Source organism: Trachypithecus francoisi, unplaced genomic scaffold, assembly GCF_009764315.1.
Source record: "Trachypithecus francoisi isolate TF-2019V2 unplaced genomic scaffold, Tfra_2.0 Lachesis_group2, whole genome shotgun sequence".
In the NCBI taxonomy this organism is placed as follows: Eukaryota; Metazoa; Chordata; class Mammalia; order Primates; family Cercopithecidae; genus Trachypithecus; species Trachypithecus francoisi.
The window spans coordinates 139,651,152-139,671,655 of record NW_022681465.1 but is presented as its reverse complement, the minus strand read 5'-3'; the positions used below and the strand labels follow the sequence as shown (position 1 = coordinate 139,671,655).

Sequence of the window (20,504 nt, the reverse complement as noted above, 5' to 3'; positions counted from 1 at the left end):
GGAAAGACAAGCCCAACATACTATTAAAAACTCAAATAAAAAGAGTCACATTCTTTCACGAGGTGATCCCATCCCAAGAAAGTGAATTCAAGTAGAAAAAAACCAAAGATGAAAAACACTGAGCAAAACTGTTTAATAAAGTAACTGAAAACAACATAAATGCTCCCAAACAAGCATATATTGTATATTTTGTAGAGATCCTAAACAAGGGATCAGTTAAGTAATTAACAACATATCAGCTAAACCACAGAATATATACACTATTTATTTATTTAAAGACAGAGTTTCCTTCTGTTGCCCAGGCAGGAGTGCAGTGGCGAGATCTCGGCTCACTGCAACCTCCTCTGCCTCCTGGGTTCAAGCAATTCTTCGTGCCTCAGCCTCCCAAGTGGCTAGGACTACAAGTGTGCACCACTACACCTGGCTAATTTTTGTATATTTCTGGTAAAGACAGGGTTTCGCCATGCTGGCCAAGCTGTTTGTAAACTCTTGATCTCAAGTGATCTGCCTACCTCGACCTCCCAAGGTGCTGGGAGTACAGGCATTGGCCACTGCGCCTGGCCAGTATACACTATTAAAAAGTAAAAATTGAGACAACTAAGTAGAATATGCAAATCTACTTATGAAATATTAGGGAGAAAAAATTTTAATTTTAATTTATATATTCACTCTGATACAACTACATAAACACCACAGATAAAGCTGGAAGGGAAGAGAAAGTGGTAAATTTTCAGATTCGTTCTCTTCCTTTTTCCTCTTCTTTTCTTCTCCTTTTTAAAAATTCTTATCAATGAGCTTGAGCACTCTGAAAGTATTACCAAGAAGCACACAATAGGAGTGTTGGAACATGTGGGGAGAAAGAGCAAAAAGAATGTTTTCAAAAAAAGGGGGCAACTGTTAACTGAAGGTACAATGTTAAGATTGTATAAGGAAGGAGGCTGTGATGGTTAATACTGAGTGTCAATTTGATTGGATTGAAGGAGGCAAAGTATTGTTCCTTGGTGTGTTTGTGAGGGTGTTGCCAAAGGAGACTAACATTTGACTGGGACTGGGACTAACATTAACAGTGGACTGGGAAAGGCAGACCTACCCTCAATCTGGGTGGGCACCATCTAATCAGCTGCCAGCTCAATCAGTGGCCAGATTAAAAAGCAGACAGAAGAACATGAAAAGGCTAGACTGGCTTAGCCTCCCAGCCTACATCTTTCTCCCGTGCTGGATACTTCCTGTCCTTGAACATCAGACTCCGAGTTCTTCAGCTTTGGGACTCGGACTGGCTTCCTTGCTCCTCAGCCTGCAGACGGCCTGTTGTGGAACCTTGTGATCGTGTGAGTTAACATTCCTTAATAAACTCCCCTGTATGTGTACATCTATCCTATTAGTTCTGTCCCTCTAGAGAACCCTGACTAATACAGAGGTATAGTTGCAAAATCCTCCACCGAACAAGTCTCCAGTAACAGACTGTGTGGAAGGGGCAGGGTAGGGAGGGGGGATTCAAACTGCTCTCTTTTTAAAATTTGGCTTTCTAAACCTCATGCATACATTGCTTCAATTAAAATGAAAATTGATGTTAAAACAGCCTTTTACAATGTTTTACAATTGATTTAACTATATGGATAGTTGGATAATACGAGGCATGCTCTTAACAGGCTTCAGAATAATTTCAGGCAAGTAAAAGGAGATCCATTATTAATCTCTGTAACAGCCTTCTCTTTGAAAGATTTCAAAGCAGCGACACTGCTTTTGAAAAAATAAAAAAAAAATTAAATAAATACGTTTCCCTGGGCCGCTGCTAAGAAATCTGTTAGGTCTCTTCGTAAGAAGCATTTCAATACGTGGAATGAAGACAGGCTAATAGGTATTTTTCGTCTACAATGGGACTTGAGAGCAAGAGTGCCCTGTAGTTATTCCTGAGTCACAAATGTGACATAAGTTATTGGAAACAGGTGCGATCTGTGGGTTAGTGAATGACTCCCACTCTTGTTCATACATTAAGATCAGATTCAAGTATCAGATCGGGAATTTCACAATCCATGTCTGGGGATATTGTGGGAATGACGCCAGCAGAAGGAGTGTATTATTCTACATACTTACTGATTGCTACTGACCCAGCCAACTAAATGAGAAAAGTTTAATTTATAAAGAAACATACATGTTAAAATCAGCTTGTTATCAACATAGCTCCTCAATTCTGTAACACAGTAAGTCCTCACTCTTTGTCAATAGGTTCTTGGAAACTGAGACTTTAAGTGAAACGATGTAGTCACTTCCTTCAATGCTGTTTTGTTATAACACTGATGAGAAAAAAACTGATTTGCTATATATACCTTTCATGGATTGCAGTTTCTAAGAACGTATCAATGATGTTATGTGAGGTCTTACCATATTATCAATTATAATAATAACAGTATTTTGAGAAAATGCTGTTAAATGTACACATGGATTGTGAGATGTACTCTTGCAATTCTGAAACTGTTATAACTATGAAAAAATACATCTCAGAAGCAATGATATGCAGTGATAAAACATTTATTGGGAGCTCCCTCTGTGCAAAGCACTCTGCCTGGAACTCTTCCATTTGAGACTCCACATGCCGAAGACAGAAGGGAACCTGCTCAGGTGGAAGACCTTGGTCTGCTACCTACAATGGCACGTGCATGAGGGGCAAAAGGAACAGTCATGTATGTGCTTAGGATTAGGGAAAAAAATCAGAAACATTGAACAGTAGGGGAATCCTCATGGTAAGTGGGGCAAAATGCCAAAACAGAACAGTAGTAACAAGCAGCAGAGGCAGCAGCAACAAAAATGACCTAGAGGGAGCGTATTTAGCTGTATGACACATCCAAATGAAGCAATTACAACACTATGGGCAGCGACTACATCAAAACACAGCCAAACCTCCTCCCCCATGCTGCACTATTTGATCACAGCACAACTTCTGGCTAAGCCCAGAGGAAGACTTGGAATTGCTCTCAAGAAATCAGCAGGGCTGCCCTTATGCAGACATTGCTCTGTGTCCTGGTTGTACTATGAATAGACATCACTCTGATGCATACTACCATTGGTTGGGACTGAGATGCTACAAGAACCCAAATTCTCATCCCAGCCCTCTGATCCTGGCAACCACCACAGCCCGACTACCTGCAATGATTTAAAACTAAATGCAACAGGTGTGCCTGTCTATGGGGAGTGGCATCACTCAATTCATCTTTAATGTCCACTGGAGTATATCCTAGGTGCTCTTGAGAGCTCTAATTACAATGTGAAATCATGGGTAAATATTTACCCTTCCTTGTTTGGTAATGGAAATGGTCTATCGTGCATTCACAGGCCCTCCTTCCAGTCTCATAAAAAAGGGACGCAAATAACTATTTATTTTATGTTTAAAAAAATAGTTCTGCAGAAGAAGAGTCAATATCTGCCACTCATCTGACTTATCATGATGAAAAAACAGTCAATATTCACAGAGCACAATGTTAATCTAAACTGATAATGTCATTTGCTTAGCACAATAAGTTCTGCTTTTTATGAGCCACTGTTTTCCTGGAAACTGTATCAGTGGGTGACTGGGTCACTGTTAAGCAGACTGTATGAAAATGAGATAATATTCACCTGTCAGACTGACCAAAATAATACTAATATAATTATACTATATATAAATAATACTAATAATATATAATACATACTATATATAAATAATACTAATATAATATAAATAATACTAATACATCCAGTATTAGTTAAGGGTGGAAAAATGGGCATGTAAATACTGTGGAAGGGAGTCTCTATGAAATAAGGAAATAGCTTTTGGAAAAAACAACTTGGTAACATAAAAAAAAAAATCAAAAGTGCATACTTCAGTAATTACACATCTAGACAAATATCTTAAAGAAGTATTTATACAAGTCCACAAAAAGGAATGCATAAGAACATCTCACTGTCTTAATACTGAAATAATACTAAAAATTATCAATTACCTGATAGCCACTGAGTGGGGACTGGTTAAATAAACGGCAGCAAATCTCTGCTCTGTGATACAATGTGACAGGTAACAACAAGGTAGAGCCAGGAATACTAACCTGGAAGGCTCGCTAAGGCATTTTTAAGGTGGAAAAAGGCAAGGTAGATGAACATGTAACTTTACCAATTTATGTTTCAAAAACGAAAACAAAATATATTTTAATGTATTTCTCGATATATTACATGGGCTGTAAATCCATTAACAGGATCTAGAATGAGACAGACCAATCACACAGAGCGAGTCCCTGAGAGGAGACTCAGGGTGGGGACGTGGTATTCAAGAGGTATTTGTGTTGTCTGCATTTTAATGAATATGTACTGATGAATTAGTTGGTGAATTGAATTTAAGTGTCGTTTTTAAGTTATTCTTTTATTTACCTGCTTTTACTTTTTTTCCTTTTCTCAAGCCTTAGAAAATGCAGTGTCATTTTCACGAACAGTCATAGTGTTTTAAGGGCACATTTTTCTTAGCCTGATCTCCTGATCTTCTACCCATCTATATACAGATGTTCTCTCTCATGCCACCCCACAGACTTGCCTGCATGGGCTAAGTGAGGGCAGGGAACAAGTGAATTTGTAATTTTGACAAATAAAAATTAACTGGAGTTGATAAGGAATTACTTATCTAAATACATGTTAGAAAAATTAATTTTTATTTTAATCTTAATATTTTCCTCTGTTTTCCAGTTGTATAGAATGATCATGAATTAATCATCTAATTGAAAAAAGTCTAAACCAGTGCTTCCTGGGGGGCGGGGGGCGATTTTGCCCCCCAGGGAGGTTTGGCAATATCTGGAGACATTTTTGGTTGTCATAACGTGTGGAGGGGTTGCTACTGGTACCCACTGAGTAGAGACCAGAGATGCTGCTAAACATCCTACAGTGCACAGGACAGCCCCATAGCAAAGAATTATCCATCCCAAAATGTCAGCAGGGCCCAAGATAAGAACCTCTAATCTAGATATACCAGTAGCAACATATAACTATTTACATTCTACTTACACATATATATATATTTTGTTGTTGTTGTTGAGACAAGAGTCTTGCTCTGCTGCCCAGGCTGGAGTGCAGTAGCGGTATGATCTCGGCTCACTGCAACCTCCACCTCCCACGTTCAAGCGATTCTCCTGCCTCAGCCTCCCAAGCAGCTGAGATTACAGGACCACGCCACCACGCCTAATTTTTGTATTTTTAGCAGTAGAGACAGGTTTTACAATGATGGCCAGGCTGGTCTCAAACTCCTGACCTCAGGTGATCCACCCGCCCCGACCTCCCAAAGTACTGGGATTACAGGCGTGAGCTACCGCACCTAGCCTTTTTAAAATATTGAATCAAGATGATAGGGGAGGGCCTAGGCACGTACCTGAACAATGAACTGGTAGATCATGATCAAGCTGACCAGCATGGTGATGTTGGCCAACAGGGAGAAGACGGACAGGGCTCGGAGGTTCCTGATGAAAACCAGCAGCACCAGGAAGGGCAAGAAGGACAGCATGTAGAGTCGCGAGTCCATGGTGGGGGTCAGAATCACCGTCTCATTGTTGTGGCAGTTATTGGTGGTCCCATTGGCCGCTTCTATCACCTAGAATGAGGGGAAGGAAGAAAACGGAAACACCTCTCAAACAACAGAGGCCGGTGGATCCTCTGCTGGAAGAGGTTCCTGAGGAAAGGCTCACGTGTGTGAACAAGGCCTTTTAGAATCTGTGGCCAGTGAGCCATCTTTAGAGATCTTCATGACTATCATCAGCAACCCAGTTGTCTGAGCTAGGTTTGATCATATGTACCTAGGACAGGAGGATGGACAAGACATGTGGTGGTTTCTCTATGCCCGAGCTCTTTTCCTGGGAATCAAACAGAAGACGTGGTTCTACGTAAAATGTTAAAACTTTAACTCTTTTGTTGACAAAAGCTGCCTTGGAAAAAAATCCTAAACAAAAATTTCAATCATCCCTTTTGCCATCCTCTCTCCTGTTTTTGTTTTTGTTTTTTTTTTAACCAGGTACCTACCTGTTTAAAGTTGTCAGCCAGAAACACGAAATAGACACAGCAGAATCCCAGCTGAGTGACAATCAGGAAGAAGTCCACAACATGTCTGGAGATGGGGAAGGAAGGAATACAAAGATTGTTACAATACAAATGCAACACTCCCAGAAGGGGAGGTGTTTTTTCTTTTTGTTGTTTAATGATTTAGGGAGTACAAGTGCTGTTTTGTTAAACAGATATACTGCATAGTGGTAGCGTCTGGGCGTTTAGTGTAACCATCACCCAAATAGTGTACCTTGTACCCAGTGTTTTTTTAACAGTGCTTTTCCCCAAGCCATCACAGACCCTTCCTGGCAGTGACAGGGATGAGCATGCCCTGGCAGGAGAAGAAACCATGCTAGGTGCCACCGGTTGGGGGCGTTGGGAAGAAGGTGAGGGAGGTGCTATCTGCGTGGTTTACGACATCCCCTTCCTGGCTTCTCATCTGGAATGCTGCATGAGGTCAGACACATGCACAGACACCATGACCACTGCCCAGCCCCTTAGCCTCCTCTCTACACATCTGCCCAACTATCCCATCTCACACTGTTTTGTTAAAGTTACAGGGGGCCTTTGACATAAAACACCAGAAGTAGTTTCCTTCACTGTCTCTCTAACTTGGATATAAGAACCAACCAAGTCCCACATTAAGAACACAGAAACTGATGTACCAAAAACAGACTGCTGGTTGAACAATAGCAGCTGGTAACAACCTAAAGGATCATCAAAAGGAGGGTGATTAAATTATAGATTGTTCTTTTTTTTTTTTTTTTTTTTTGAGACGGAGTCTCGCTCTGTCACCCAGGCTGGAGTGCTGTGGCCGGATCTCGGCTCACTGCAAGCTCCGCCTCCCGGGTTCACGCCATTCTCCTGCCTCAGCCTCCCGAGCAGCTGGGACTACAGGCGCCCACCACCTCGCCCGGCTAGTTTTTTGTATTTTTTAGTAGAGACGGGGTTTCACCGTGTTAGCCAGGATGGTCTCAATCTCCTGACCTCGTGATCCACCCAACTCGGCCTCCCAAAGTGCTGGGATTACAGGCTTGAGCCACTGCGCCCGGCCTATAGATTGTTCTTAAATGAAACATTACACAGCAGTTAAAAAGACTATGTTAAATCTCTATGTGCTGATAGAGAAAAACGTCTCAGACATTTAAGGGGAAAGAGCAAGTTTCCAAACAGTATGCACAGTATGGTCAATCTGTGCAAAAAACTTAAGAATATGTCTGTATTTCTACTTATACAGCAAATTCCAAAAGGCTACCCATGTAACTGTGACCAAAATTTTCTTTCACTTTTTACTTTATATCCTATCTTGATCAAAACAAAGTTTTTACTATGAGCACACGTTAAAATAACACACATTTTAATAAAGAAAGAAGGAAAGGAGGGAAGGAGGGAAGAAGACAGGAAGTAGTAAGAAAGAAAGGAAGGAAGAATTAACAACCACCCAACTCATGGTGGTCACTTGGCAATCTAGCTTCTCCCAGTTACAGAAAATAATTTGGCCAAAAGAACTACATAATCTGCATCACAGGATAAAGGTGACTATGAATGAAGGTAAGTTTCCTCTATGGCCACAAAAAGGAACTTTTCTAGAGAACATAGTTTTAATGTGGTTCGTTTTTTGTTTTTGTTTTTAAAGAATTTTTAGCCCTTGATAGTATCCATTTCCTACATTTAAATGTAGAAAACAAAAATAATATTTCCCTCCAAACATCTAAGAGTTACCACAAGGAGAAATGTGCAAAACTTCCCACCTCCAAATTCATCTCCACACCCTGCTCTAGTTCACCTCTCCTTCTCCTGAAGCCTTTTCTGCTCCCAGCTCTCATGGGCGTTTCTCACCTGCCACAGCCGACAAGAGAATCTTTAAAGTTCCTCCTTCTTTGAGCGCTGAGGATGTATTCCTAGCTCACAACACTTTCTTCTTACAAGTGTCTCCTACTACTCATCTCGTATCTTATTCCCTGGCTTCTCTTCCCAGATATCTTTTTCCTTACAGACTACAAGCCTCTGGAGGGTAGGAACCACATAATTTACTTCAGGAAATCTCCCCTTCTTACCTAGAACTGTTTTGTTCCATTTATAAGATAGTGCTTAAATACATTTGTTGAACAAATGAGTGAATCAAAAACAATCACTGGTCACAGATTGTCAAAGCTGGAATGGCTCTAGAGACCATTCAGGCCAGGCCCCATGCTTTCCTGATAAGGAAACTGAAACCCAAGGAAAAAAGAAGTTACCCAGCCCCAGGTCACAGCTTACTACCAGTGAAGCTGAGCCACAGCCCAAGACAACTGACCCAAACAGCAACTCTTTCCATGCTTTACACTGTCTCCCATGTTGCACCTCCCCACCTGAAGGTCTCACACTGGGAGGCCACAGTTGGAAGGAAGGAGGAAATCAGTTACCTTCCCCAGTGTGCATGGTTCCGGAGCCAAGAGCAGGGGCTAGATTCTAGTCCATACATCACAGTGTCACCATAATCCACAAAAGATTTATTCAGCCTGGAAGAGGAGGAGGGAAGAGGAAAGGCAGAGCATGTGGATTAGACAGAACCAATAGAGCCACTGAGACCTGGGTCAGTTCCCACCTGTCACCCTGGAGGTACCACTCTGAGTCCTGTACCTTGTGCTTTCAAAGATCAGAAGTATTAAGTCGACAGGATGGTTACTTTTATTATAATTAACAACCATCTGGTAGAATCATTTCAATGGGGTAAACATGACAACGCACATGAAATTAGAATGTAGTGTCTAGCCACTGGGCATAAGTCAATTTAACAGATGATAATGAGCCAGAAAAGAACACAAAAATAATCAGGGAAAGGAAAATGCTGCAATCATAGGCCACTACCTCCAGCCAGTGTAAAGAATTGAGAGTGGTCTGCATCAGTGCTCATTTTCAGGGTTGATAACAGAACCCAAAATAACAAATTGTCCCTTGAGAGGTGGCGCAGAGGGCTCTCACCTGCGGCAGAAGTGGTGAGCACATTTCACCAGGATCCCCATGCAGTGCACGGCCACGATGCCTATGACCAGAAGGCTGATGGGACCCATCTGGGGACAGGTGTTGCAGGCAAAAGAGAGAGAGAGAAGTAGGTAGAATTAGGAGTGAACCCAATGGATACTCGGTTCGCAAATGATTAAAAAGCTACTAAGGCACTTTTCATTGACAAAACTTTGGGCCCAGCATTAGAGAGAGAAATGTGATCGTGGAGATTAGCTCTGTGAGATGGGCGCTATCTGAACTCAAGCACATTTTCGAGAGATTTAGTCGTGTGGAGAAGAAGGACATAAGATAAGTCTGTTCCGAGACCGGTGCACGTCAGCAGAATAGAAGGCTCCTGTGACTGTGGGAAGAGCTGGGCTAAGGGATGTGAGGTGAGACGAGTAAGTTATCTTTACAGCAATGCCAGATCAAGAAAGACTGCATTTAGCTAAGGGCAACCCACATCTCCGAGCCTCTCTTCAACTCTAAAAGAAACCAGAATGGCTTTGGGCAGGCAGTCAACTGGAGGTAAATCACAAAAAGAAGACATAAGATTCTTGCAGTTGGCCATTTAGGAACAAGGCATGGGGGACCGTGTAGAAAATGGGCAGACATCTGTAACTAACTCATCAGTTCATATTATTGACAGAAACTGCTCGAGCCATCTCAGTACATCCTCTCCACCATGAAGTAAGCTCCATGAGGGCAGGAATCTTTAATTCACTGATGTATTCTAAGAGCTTAGAACGGTGCCTAACACACAGAACACTCTCAATAAATATCTTTAGGTGAATGAATGTCTGAATTCTGCTTTCTGTCAACTGAATTTTTAAAAAATGCTTCTCTATTTAAAATGTTTTAAAGCAAGTACATTTTAACAACAACAAAAAGCTATCTCCTAAAATTTGTCACCACTCCCCTCTACTGATGCAGACCCTTACCACGATGCCTGCATTTTTCACTGCCAGAGGGAGCCCCAGGAGTCCTGTGCCAATGTTGCCTTTTAACAGGTGGATCAAGGTCTGGAACCATCTGAAGTGGAAGACAGCCAAAGAAATGATAACCATGAGAGTTAACTTTTATTAGGATCTCAGTGCTTTATATGCATTATCTTATTTTATTTCCACAACAATCCTGTAAGATTTTATTTTACAGATGATCAAGCAGTTTGCTCAAGGTCACACAGCTAGTAAAGGGCTGGGGCAGGATTCAAATCTGGACAGTCTGACTCCAGAGCTCCCCCTCTTATCCACTGTGCTGTAAGTCCCCACTCTCTGTGACATTTCTGAGAATCCCTTCTCTCAGAGATTAGACCAGAGGGGTGCTCCAACTGACTGCCTGCTCCAACTCTCTCCAGACACTCTATCTTTTCCAAGTATATTTGGGTCTGGTTCTAACCACTGAACTGACCATTGTAAAGGCTCAGACCTGGCTGGGTACAGTGGCTTACACCTATAATCCCGCCACTTTGGGAGGCCGAAGCAGAGGATCACCTGAGGTCAGGAGTTCGAGATCAGCCTGGACAACAAGGCAAAACCCTGTCTCTGCTAAAAATACAAAAATTAGCCGGGTGTGGAGGCATGCACCTGTAATCCCAGCTTCTCAGGAGGTTAAGGTAGGAGAATCACTTGAACCCGGGAAGCAGAGGTTTCAGTGAGTCAAGATTGCGCCACTGTATTCCAGCCTAGGCAATAGAGGGAGACTCCATCTCAAAAATAAACAAGACTCAGACCCCAAAACTGCAACAGAGGATGACAAACCAAACTATGACAGACAAACACTGGTGAGAGAACAGAAGAAATTAAAAAAAAAAACTAGAAGCCCCAAACCCTGTAACAGAAAGATACAAAGTGAATACCGTAAAAGTCACACCATACCATAAGAGGCCAGAAGTCCCTGATACACTTTGTATTTAAAAAAAAAAAAAAAAGTCAGGCCAGGTGTGGTGGCTCATGCCTGTAATCCCAGCACTGTGGGAGGCTGATGCGGGCAGATCACGAGGTCAAGAGATTGAGACCATCCTGGCCAACGTGGTGAAACCCTGTCTCTACTAAAAATACAAAAATTAGCTGGGTGTGGTGGCGGGCACCTGTAGTCCCAGCTACTCAGGAAGCTGAGGTAAGAGAATTGCTTCAATCCGAGAGACGGAGGTTGCAGTGAGCCGAGATCGCACCATCGCACTCCAGCCTGGGCAACAAAGCGAGACTCCATCTCAAAAAAAAAAAAAAACAAAGTCAAATGCCATAGAGTCCTAGGATCAGAGAAGCCCTTTCAGATAGTCACCTAGTTTACTCTTCTGCTGTGAGGGCAGATTTGTACAAACTGTCCCCTTCAAGCTGCAATGGTAAAGCTTCTCACACTTCCTCATTCATTTTTTTCACTCAACAAATGCCATCTATCACATATAAAGCATTGTGTTAACTGCAGTGGTGAAAATAAGTATGAATCTGGTATGGATGGAGCCTCCAGAAATAATGTCTCGGGGAAAATAAGGGAACACGTTAATCACCACCAAAAAATAGATTGTTGTCTTTAAGAAAAACCCAGCAGCTGGGCACAGTGGCTCACGGCTGTAATCCCAGCACTTTGGGAGGCCAAGGTGGGTGGATCACGAGGTCAGGCATTCAAGACCAGCCTGGCCAACATGGTGAAACCCCGTCTCTACTAAAATACCAAAAATTAGCTGGGTGTAGTGGCAGGCACCTATAATCACAGCCACTTGGGAGGCTGAGGCAGGAGAATTGCTTGAACCCAGGAGGCGGAGGTTGCAGTGAGCCAAGATCGCACCACTGCACTCCAGCCCGGGTGACAGAGTAAGACTCCGTCTCAAAAAAAGGAAAACAAAGAAAAACTCAAGAACAGAGAGCAGGGAGAAGGGAGGCAGGTGAGGCTTTGTACAGAAGAGACCCGAGCTGAGCCCAGCAGCACAGGCAGGAACTGTAAATGTGCTTCTGGGGAAAAAGACACCACTGGCAAAGAGAAGGGCTTCAGAACAGCACCCTCGAGAGAGACCTGGGATGGGAATCAGAAGGAGTAGTTGGGTTTAGCTGCCATTCGAGTTAGGGTGAGGGTGAGGACAGAGGCAGGAAGTTTCTCTTTTTTCTGCAGGGACTAGGAACTCATCCAAGGGGTTCCTTGTCTTCCTACTATGCTGAAGACAAGAGGGGTGGTCGTGTCTTCAGTTTCTATCCATTGTTACCTCCAGAAGGATAGGAAACAGGTCAAATACAGTATTTCTGCCCCAAATCACTTAGGATTTGGCCCCTGGCACTGTCTGTGGTTCTACAGAACATGTAACCTAAACCCCTCAAAACTGATGTTTACATGCATTTCTTCAGATCTGCAATCCACTAGAAACTCAAAGCAAGTAACACTTGTTACTCATATAGGCCATGAATAAGACCCATCTACACCCCCTGGAAAAGAACTTCACTTTAACCTTTCTCCTTTTACCTTGAGGGAAAAAATCTCCTGATCTTCCTACTGTCCCCATCTTTTTCAAGAAAGACCAAGGAAACTACTTTGCTTCCACATGAGAAGAGGTTAAGACGTCCTGAGGAAACAGCTTAAGCATTATATGTGTCTACAGTAAATGCATTATCAGTATCCTGTGGCTGCAAGACAGTGGGTTCAGTAAATTTCTATCTTGACAAATGTTTAATCCACTTAAGGGCAAAGGTAAGCACTGTATCAAACCCACCTACCTACCAGAGACCTCCCCAAAATGCCTCTGAGCTGGCTAGCATGAGACACTAGGTCCCTCGCCCTAGCTCTGCCATCACCTTCATATGACAATTCCTCTCCTCCCTTCCTGGGCCTGCTGTCTCATCTGTATGGTGAGGGAACCAGACTAGGACAAAATGATCTCCACGATCCCTTCAGCTCTGAAATACCAGGACTCCAAGCAATTGACCAAAATTACTATTTTTAATAGATGGCCCCAAGCTGGGATTACCCAGTACTGTGTGAAAAGCACAAAATCAATTTCACGAACAGTGAAGTCTTAACTACAAGGGAGGACTATCTTTCTGAAAAGGGAAGGCAGAAGCCTAGCAAATCTCTGTACTTCCATTCATGCTCCATCACTCATTCTTAGACTTTTTGGTCTCAGGACCCCTTTATTCTCTGATAAATCATTGAAGATGCCAAATAGCTTTAGCTGATGTGGATTACATCTGCTGATCTATACCATAATAAAAATTAAAACTGAGAAAAAGTTTAAAATATTTAATTTAAAAATAACTAAGTTCATTGCATGTTAACACGAATAGTTTTTTAATGAAAAAGAACCCTATTTTCCAAAAAAGAAAATGTGATAAGAATGGCACTGTCTTTTTTTTTCCCCCAAATCTCTTTAGTATCTCACTTAACAGAAGACAGCTGGACTACCTACTTCTACGTTGAATCTACTGTTATATGTTGTTGTTGAAATTCATGAAAAAAGTTTATTTTCTCATAGACATGCAGTTGGAAAAGGAGGAGTACTTTAATGGCCTCCACAGACAATTATGGCAATTTTTCTTTGACATTTCTCCAAAATGCAACACATGTTAATGTTTTAGAGGTTACCTGCAATGTGGTCTGGGCACAGTGGCTCACATTTGTAATCCCAGCACTCTGGGGGACCAAGAAGGGTGGATCACCTGAAGTCAGGAGTTCGAGACTGGCCTGGCCAACATAGTGAAACGTCGTCTCTATTAAAACTACAAAAATTAGCTGGGCGTGGTGGCCCCTGTCTATAATCCCAGCTACTTGGGAGGCTGAGGCAGGAGAATCGCTTGAACCTGGGAGGCAGGGGTTGCAGTGAGCCAAGATTGTGCCACTGCACTCCAGCCTGGGCAACAGAGCAAGTTTCTGCCTCAAAAAAAAGAAAAAAGAAAAATCCATTGGTGATCTTGCTCTTTCAATTGATCTTTTACCCACGCAGAATTCCTAACATCGTACTTTGGTTGAGTTTATACAGATCTTCCAACTCTAACATCTTCATTATAGATTAATAATACCAAAAAGTCACATTTGTTAATATCACCACTTATCTCATCAGAAAAGTCTTCAAGTAGAGGGGCTATCAGGCTCATGGCACTGGATACAAGTTTTTTTTTCCTAATTTTGCTTGAAAGTTTGAATTTTATTCTGAGCGAGAGATATGTATTGTCTATTATTTTCCTTGAGGTAATGAGCTGATTTCTTTCATTTTCAAGAAAATGTCTTACAAGTACTCAGGTCTGAATGACCTACAGTTTGTTAGTTGTTCTTTCTAGTTCTATGAAAAAAAAAAAAAAAAAGCAAGTTTGGTTGACAACTCAAACAATCACTTAAAGTCTTTGCCTTGAGACAAGTAACATATTTTGGTACTCACAGAAGTACTTCATGCATACTTCCCATTTTGCCACACAGAATATTAAAGACCTATACCGAAGGTTCTCAAGTTTTTAAACGTTAGTAATCCTACTGTTTCATCAAAGACATTCTTAAGTGCAAAGGGCTTTTTTTTTTTGCGCATGTGTGGCAGCGAAAAATACAATGACAACTAGTGTAATTTGGTGCCACTGCTTTGATTCATTCTACAGTGCAATTTTACCCACCATTGCTTCTACATTATAAGTGCAAATATCCACAAGTAAAAAGGCAGATAACATCTTAGTATTATTATGAAGATAGTTTTAGCCTCATAGACTTCTTGAAATGGTCTTGGGAAGTCCAAAAAGTGTGCAGACCACATTGTGCAAATGACTACTCCAGCTCACCTTTAGATAGCCAGTTTCAGTCTGCTGGTTTCAGTCTGCACGGGGAAGACGCACGGAGGCTTGATATATATAATGGAACTCAGAGGCGCAACAAGAAGAAAAATTTTCCCAACAGCATAAAATGAGGCTGTCTTCAAAGCAGTCAATAGCTTGACAACATCAAGTGTTAGTAAATAACCTCACTGAACACACTAAGAAATAACTCACAGGTCGGGCATGGCACTCACGCCTATAATCCCAGCACTTTGGGAGGCTGAGGCAGGTGGATCACTTGAGTCCAGGCGTTCAAGACCAAATGGGCAACATAGCAAAACCTCTCTCTACAAAAAAAAAAAAAAAAAAAAAACAAAAAAAAAAACAGGTAGCCAGGTGCATGCCTGTATGTAGTCCCAGCTACTTAGGAAGCTAAGGTGGGAGGATCACTTGAGCTCAGGAGATGGAGGTTGCAGTGAGCCATGACTGTGCCACTGCACTCCAGCCTGGACAACACAGCAAGACCCTGTCTCAAAAAAATAAAAGGAAATAACTCATGAAACTCATGGAAGTGTTTGGGGTTCCTATTTGCACCCCCTAACTAGGGAATTTTACTGAGCCCTTGACTTCTAGAAGAGCCAGGTGTGTGCATGCATATGTGCAGTAGGTGTAAAAGTACTTCCATGTATTTTGTTCCTTGGCAAACTAGATAAAAGGGTGGGGCAAAACAGAAATATAAAAGGAACCCAGCTCAAAAACTTGTCCCTAATACTTCCTACCTATTAAAAGATTAATTTAGGTAAAGAAGGTCCTCCAAATCAACCTCTACCTTAATCATACCTAGCAAGTTTTCTACATAAATGCTTGCGTGGATCCTATGCCCCAGGCTGGAAGTACTCAACCAGTCCTCGAAGCCCTAGCAAATTACTTTATCTTGTACCACCTGTAATGGGACTGTAATACCTGCCATCAACTACAGATGGGCTTTCCTGGTCACCTACATTGTATCACAACATCAGGGCAGGAAGGGAACCTTGGAACAAAGTGTATCCTGGAAAATGTTGCAATACAAGCTTGAGGAAGTCATCTTCTGATTTGTTCGATTTCCAAGAAACAAGGACATATTTTGAATTGGTCGCTAATTATAACATGATGTAGAGATAAAAGACATATTCAGAATAGCTAACAGGCATGCATCAGCTTTCACATGTCCACAACCTATGAGCTACTATCCTACAGTTGCGAGCTGGTAGGTTTTGAGCTTCAGAGAGGTCTCTCTAAAAATAAAAATCCAGATCCCATCTGGTAAGTATTGCTTAGACAAGTTGATATCTGAGATCAAAAAGGAGCAAAAATTGCAAAGGAAACTACAGAGAGGGAAGCTTAAAAGTATCTTATGATAACGAGCATGACCTCTGAAGGGAAGCCATCACATGCCATTGGCTGTGTGTGGAGCTGCTTCTGCATGGGGGCTGCCAATGCTGATAAAGTTGGAGGAAAGAGGGGCAGGGTGATCCACACTGCTGCCAGCTGTGCTCTAGGCAATCTACCACCAGCTAACTCCCACTGCAGGCTAATCGGGAATCTACAAAAACATACCCCTGAGAAATAAGCCACAGAAACCGAATCTTAAAGGACTGGTTGAGTACTTCCAGCCTGGGGCATAGAAATCAGCCGGTAGTGGTGATGGGCCGGGAATGTGGACACACCACATCTTCTAGTTCCACCCCAGTTCACAAGAGAAAATGCCCCGTACCAGGAGACAGTGCACGCAGGGGGAGCTTCTCCAGTGAGGAGCTCCAGGAGAAGCTTCCATGGTCTGCTTGGGCAGTCATCAGGAATGGCCCAAGTCTAGGACATGAAGGATCTCTCAGTAAGTCACACTCAATCCACAAGGACACACAGAAAGGCTGATAGCTAAGCTTAAGAAATAAACGGAAGGGCTGCAAAAGCTGAGATGCTGGGACACAGAGAAATGTCAGAGGTCTGCTGAGATCAGGAGTAGCTGGGAAACTCAATGGAATAGCAAAACTTCCTCTGAATTTTCTAATTCAAGTGGTGAGCCCCACATAGCCAGCATAGCTTCACAGTGGAGTCCTCAATTTTTCCTTACATTTGGGGAAAGTGAGACCTGAAGAGGGCCAAACTCAGCCCAGATGAGTCTGGGGTTCCAGTTTCTGGAGACAAGATGTAAGCCCTCTTTGGAGAATGCAAAGTCTATCTTTCCTTTCCTATCAAACCTGAATTTTTTAAGTGCAGGAGTTAATTCTCTATTCCCACTTCTTCAGTTAAACAAATAGTGATTTGGTGATGAGGCAGAAGTCAGGGGAAGACTTTGCAAAGGAAGCTTCCGATTATGCTTGGAGATTATTTGGGGTTCTAGCACAGATGACACAGTTCTAAATTAAAAGAATGTCCTCTGTAGATGCTTTTCTTACGTCCAAGCTCTTACTTGGCACCAGCCTTGTGGGGCCAACACAGCTGAAAGGAACAAAGAATACGAAACTGCCTAGAGAGTGGAAGCCCAGGAAGGCAAATCTCAGCGCAGTCGCTCGCCCAGTCTCTTCATTACTGACCTTCATTTGTAAAGTGGAGGACTGATGAAACTGGGGAGGAAAAATAAGTCCAAGGGAGACTTAGGAACACGAATCCCACCCGGGAGAGGAGAAGGTAGCAGCTACTCACGTTGTGCTGTTGCTTTGACCAAAGCGCTGGTAGGAGCCGGGGGAGGAGAGGTTGTTGAGGCCTTCCGACGGGCTGTCCTCGGGGCTCACGTCCGTGGAGCTGTAGTCATGGTAGTCTTCATTCCGAAGTCTCTGCGTGGACATGGCAGCTGGGGAGACAGGGCCAGCATTAAGACCTCCCGCAGCTGGAGCCTTTAGCTCCACGTCTGGGGTGGCCTCTGGGGTAGAAGCTGTCATTGTCGGAGTTGCTCACCATGACAGCTGCACTATGGATTAAGTATGAAAGTGCCTGGTACCCAGGGAAATGGAAAAGTGCAAAGTACACAGGGGCGGGCTGAGTTTACTTGACTTCTGACTCCCATCCTTCCCATTAGTATACTCGGTGCTACACTCATCAATTTCTCAATTTTCCAGAGTACAGCTAGACAAGGCAGAAGTGAGGCACTGCTCGGGAGGAGTGCGCGAAAATGAAAGGGAAGTGCTTCCTGGAAGGATTCCCCATTCCGTAGGTCAGGATTATTGACTCCTTTCTCTGAGCGAATTTCTTGGACCTTGTGCAATAGTTCGATTTTATATATATATAAAGCACAAGCTCGTGGGGGGATGGAAATCTGGGTATTTCTCATTGTATACTATTTTTCCTCTGCCTTCAATACAGAACACGTTTCACTCAAGAAATCCCCTCTGGGCCAGGTGCGGTGGCTCACGCCTGTAACCCCAGCACTTTGGGAGGCCGAGATGGGTGGATCACCTGAGGTCCGGAGTTCGAGACCAGCCTGACTAACATGGAGAAACCCTGTCTCTACTAAAAATACAAAATTAGCCAGGCGTGGTGGTGCATGCCTGTAATCCCAGCTACTCAGGAGGCTGAGGCAGGAGAATCGCTTGAAACCGGGAGGCGGAGGTTGCGGTGAGCCGAGATCGCACCACTGCATTCCAGCCTGGGCGACAAGAGTGAAACCCCATTTCAAAAAAAAAACAAAAAAACAAAGAAAACAGAAATCCCCTCTGGATCATCCAATTCTGCTCAAACTCCCACCAAATCCCAGAGCCACACGTGCTGTTCTCTTTCTCCCTGCTGTGGCCACAGGCTCATCCTATACTCTTTGGAGGCCACCAGTTAACTCTTATACCCTGACCCTGGGACTCCTTTCTTGCTGCCAACCTGAGTACCGAGAAATGGCAGCTGAAAGCAGGTCAGAGGAAGACCAGGAACCTGAAGGGTGCTCACCCTGGCCCTTGTCTCAACATTTCCCATCCACAACCCTTCTTCCTTTTTATTTTTATAGATGTGCTCATTTTTAAAATGGTGAGAGAAAAAAATTCTCCTTTCAATGTGTTGGGAGGATGGTGAGAGTGCTGTCCCCTGGGTGGATTTACTCAGAAATACTATTAATACTACACAAAAGAGAAGAGCAAGGGCTTCTTTAAGATACACAATAAGGACACATCTTGGGAGTGACGTAGGCCCCTAGAATCCTAGAGACCATTGCTAAATGAGCCTTCACAGGTCACTCTAAGCCCCACTTTAAAGATGAAGAATCAATGCTAAAACATGAAGTAACCTGCCTTATGACAGCTAGGTAGTGCCAAGCAGAAAACGTTATCTCCTGACCCCTGTCTGAATCTGCAAACATCTACTCTATAGAGTGCCAGTTGCTATGAGAGAGCATTATAGCACAGGGAAGAGTCAACTTCCTGCTCTTCGAGAACCAAGTGACAACAAGATGGTACATTAAGATTAAAAATGACAAAAACCCTCCCGACACTTGGCAGACTGGCACAGCTGCTTGCCCGTGAGACTGTCCTCCGGCATGGGGCTGGATGCCCACCCTAAGCCTAGGCACCCTATCTCAGCTACCTTGAGAGGAGACAGGATCTCCAACTGCTGTCACAGCACCCCACCCTGCCCTGACACCCAGCACCACCTGCCAGAGGATGGTGCTCCGCCAAAGCCTCCCCTTAGGTACAGTCCCAGGGGACTCCTTTGGAAACACCCCAGCCTGGCACCAGAGAGATCCATGGGAGATCACACTTTCTCTCACCAGCTGCAATGTAGGAAGGACCCCCAAGCTATCTCACAAGGGAAGTATCTGGCAAAATGCCAGCAAAGGACCTGGAAATCCCAGAGAGGATCCTGCCTAGCTTCACTGCCAGAGCCACTTGGCTAAAAATCTATGACAGCTTCACTTACTCATAAGCTAGAGGAATTCAAGGACACCATCCAGCTCTGGGGCATATAAACTCATTAGAGGGTGGGGAGAAAAAAAATCTCTGAAGTATCTTAACACCAGCATTGAAACCTCTTGCTATATAGGCATAAGCTCGTAAGTCAGTTTATAGGCATATCAGGAGGCCGAGGCGCCAAGCCTGCCTCTGTCAACAGTTTGCTTAGTACCTCTGAACTATTTTCAAATGTGCAAAAAGCACGGGATGTAAACTAAAATACCTCTCAGCTCCCTCTAGCACTAACATTCTAGGCATCCATGAACATAATTATTTATGCAAACAGCAGCTGAGTGCAGCATCTCACACCTGTAATCCCAGCATTTGGGGAGGCCGAGGTGGGAGGATCACTTGGGCCCAGGAGTTTAAGACCAGCCTGTGCACCATAGTTAAGACCCTGCCTCTGGTGAAAAAAAGAAAAGGCTGCTAATTTCTAGTCCCAACATACCAAAAGCGTCTGAAGATAGAACCTTCCAAGTGAATCTTATGAGAAAGAAGAGAAACTTTTTATCTGAAGAATCCCTTTAAATTACAGGTCCAGAGAGGCACTAAAATGTGACAGCAGTCACGTCTCTCTCCCGCCTTAAGTTAAATAATTACCTCTTGAAGCCACTTGCTATGTGGGTTCTAGACTGACATCACTAAGTCATATAATGCTAACACTGGACATCATAACTCATACCCTATAGTCCAACAATGTACAGCCCATCACTAATCCATGCTATTTTTGTAAACTGATGAGAATTCCTGTCATATCACTTTGTATCAGTCCTCTCCTTGTTCGCTTTTGCCTTTAAGAACCTGTGGTAACAAAGGTCGAAGGAAGCACTCCCCCAGGCAA

At 43.2% G+C, this 20,504-nt stretch overlaps 1 protein-coding gene across 7 annotated transcripts in view; it reads right to left on the bottom strand.

Moving 5' to 3' along the window:
- SLC36A1 (solute carrier family 36 member 1) overlaps positions 1-20,504 on the bottom strand; it is a 59,949-nt gene that overhangs the window by 20,698 nt on the left and 18,747 nt on the right. For 5 of the 7 annotated variants that reach the window (XM_033180659.1, XM_033180662.1, XM_033180658.1 and 2 more), the window contains exons 2-7: positions 17,439-17,586; positions 9,975-10,065; positions 9,013-9,101; positions 8,454-8,549; positions 6,028-6,112; positions 5,384-5,602 (exon numbers count right to left, since the gene is read on the bottom strand). In XM_033180659.1, the coding sequence (XP_033036550.1) occupies positions 5,384-5,602; positions 6,028-6,112; positions 8,454-8,549; positions 9,013-9,101; positions 9,975-10,065; positions 17,439-17,581 (723 nt within the window). In that variant the 5' untranslated portion in view covers positions 17,582-17,586. Of the gene's footprint in view, positions 1-5,383; positions 5,603-6,027; positions 6,113-8,453; positions 8,550-9,012; positions 9,102-9,496; positions 9,556-9,974; positions 10,066-17,438; positions 17,587-20,504 lie in introns of those variants that run through there. The other 2 variants (XM_033180664.1, XM_033180663.1) reach the window with 2 other exon arrangements.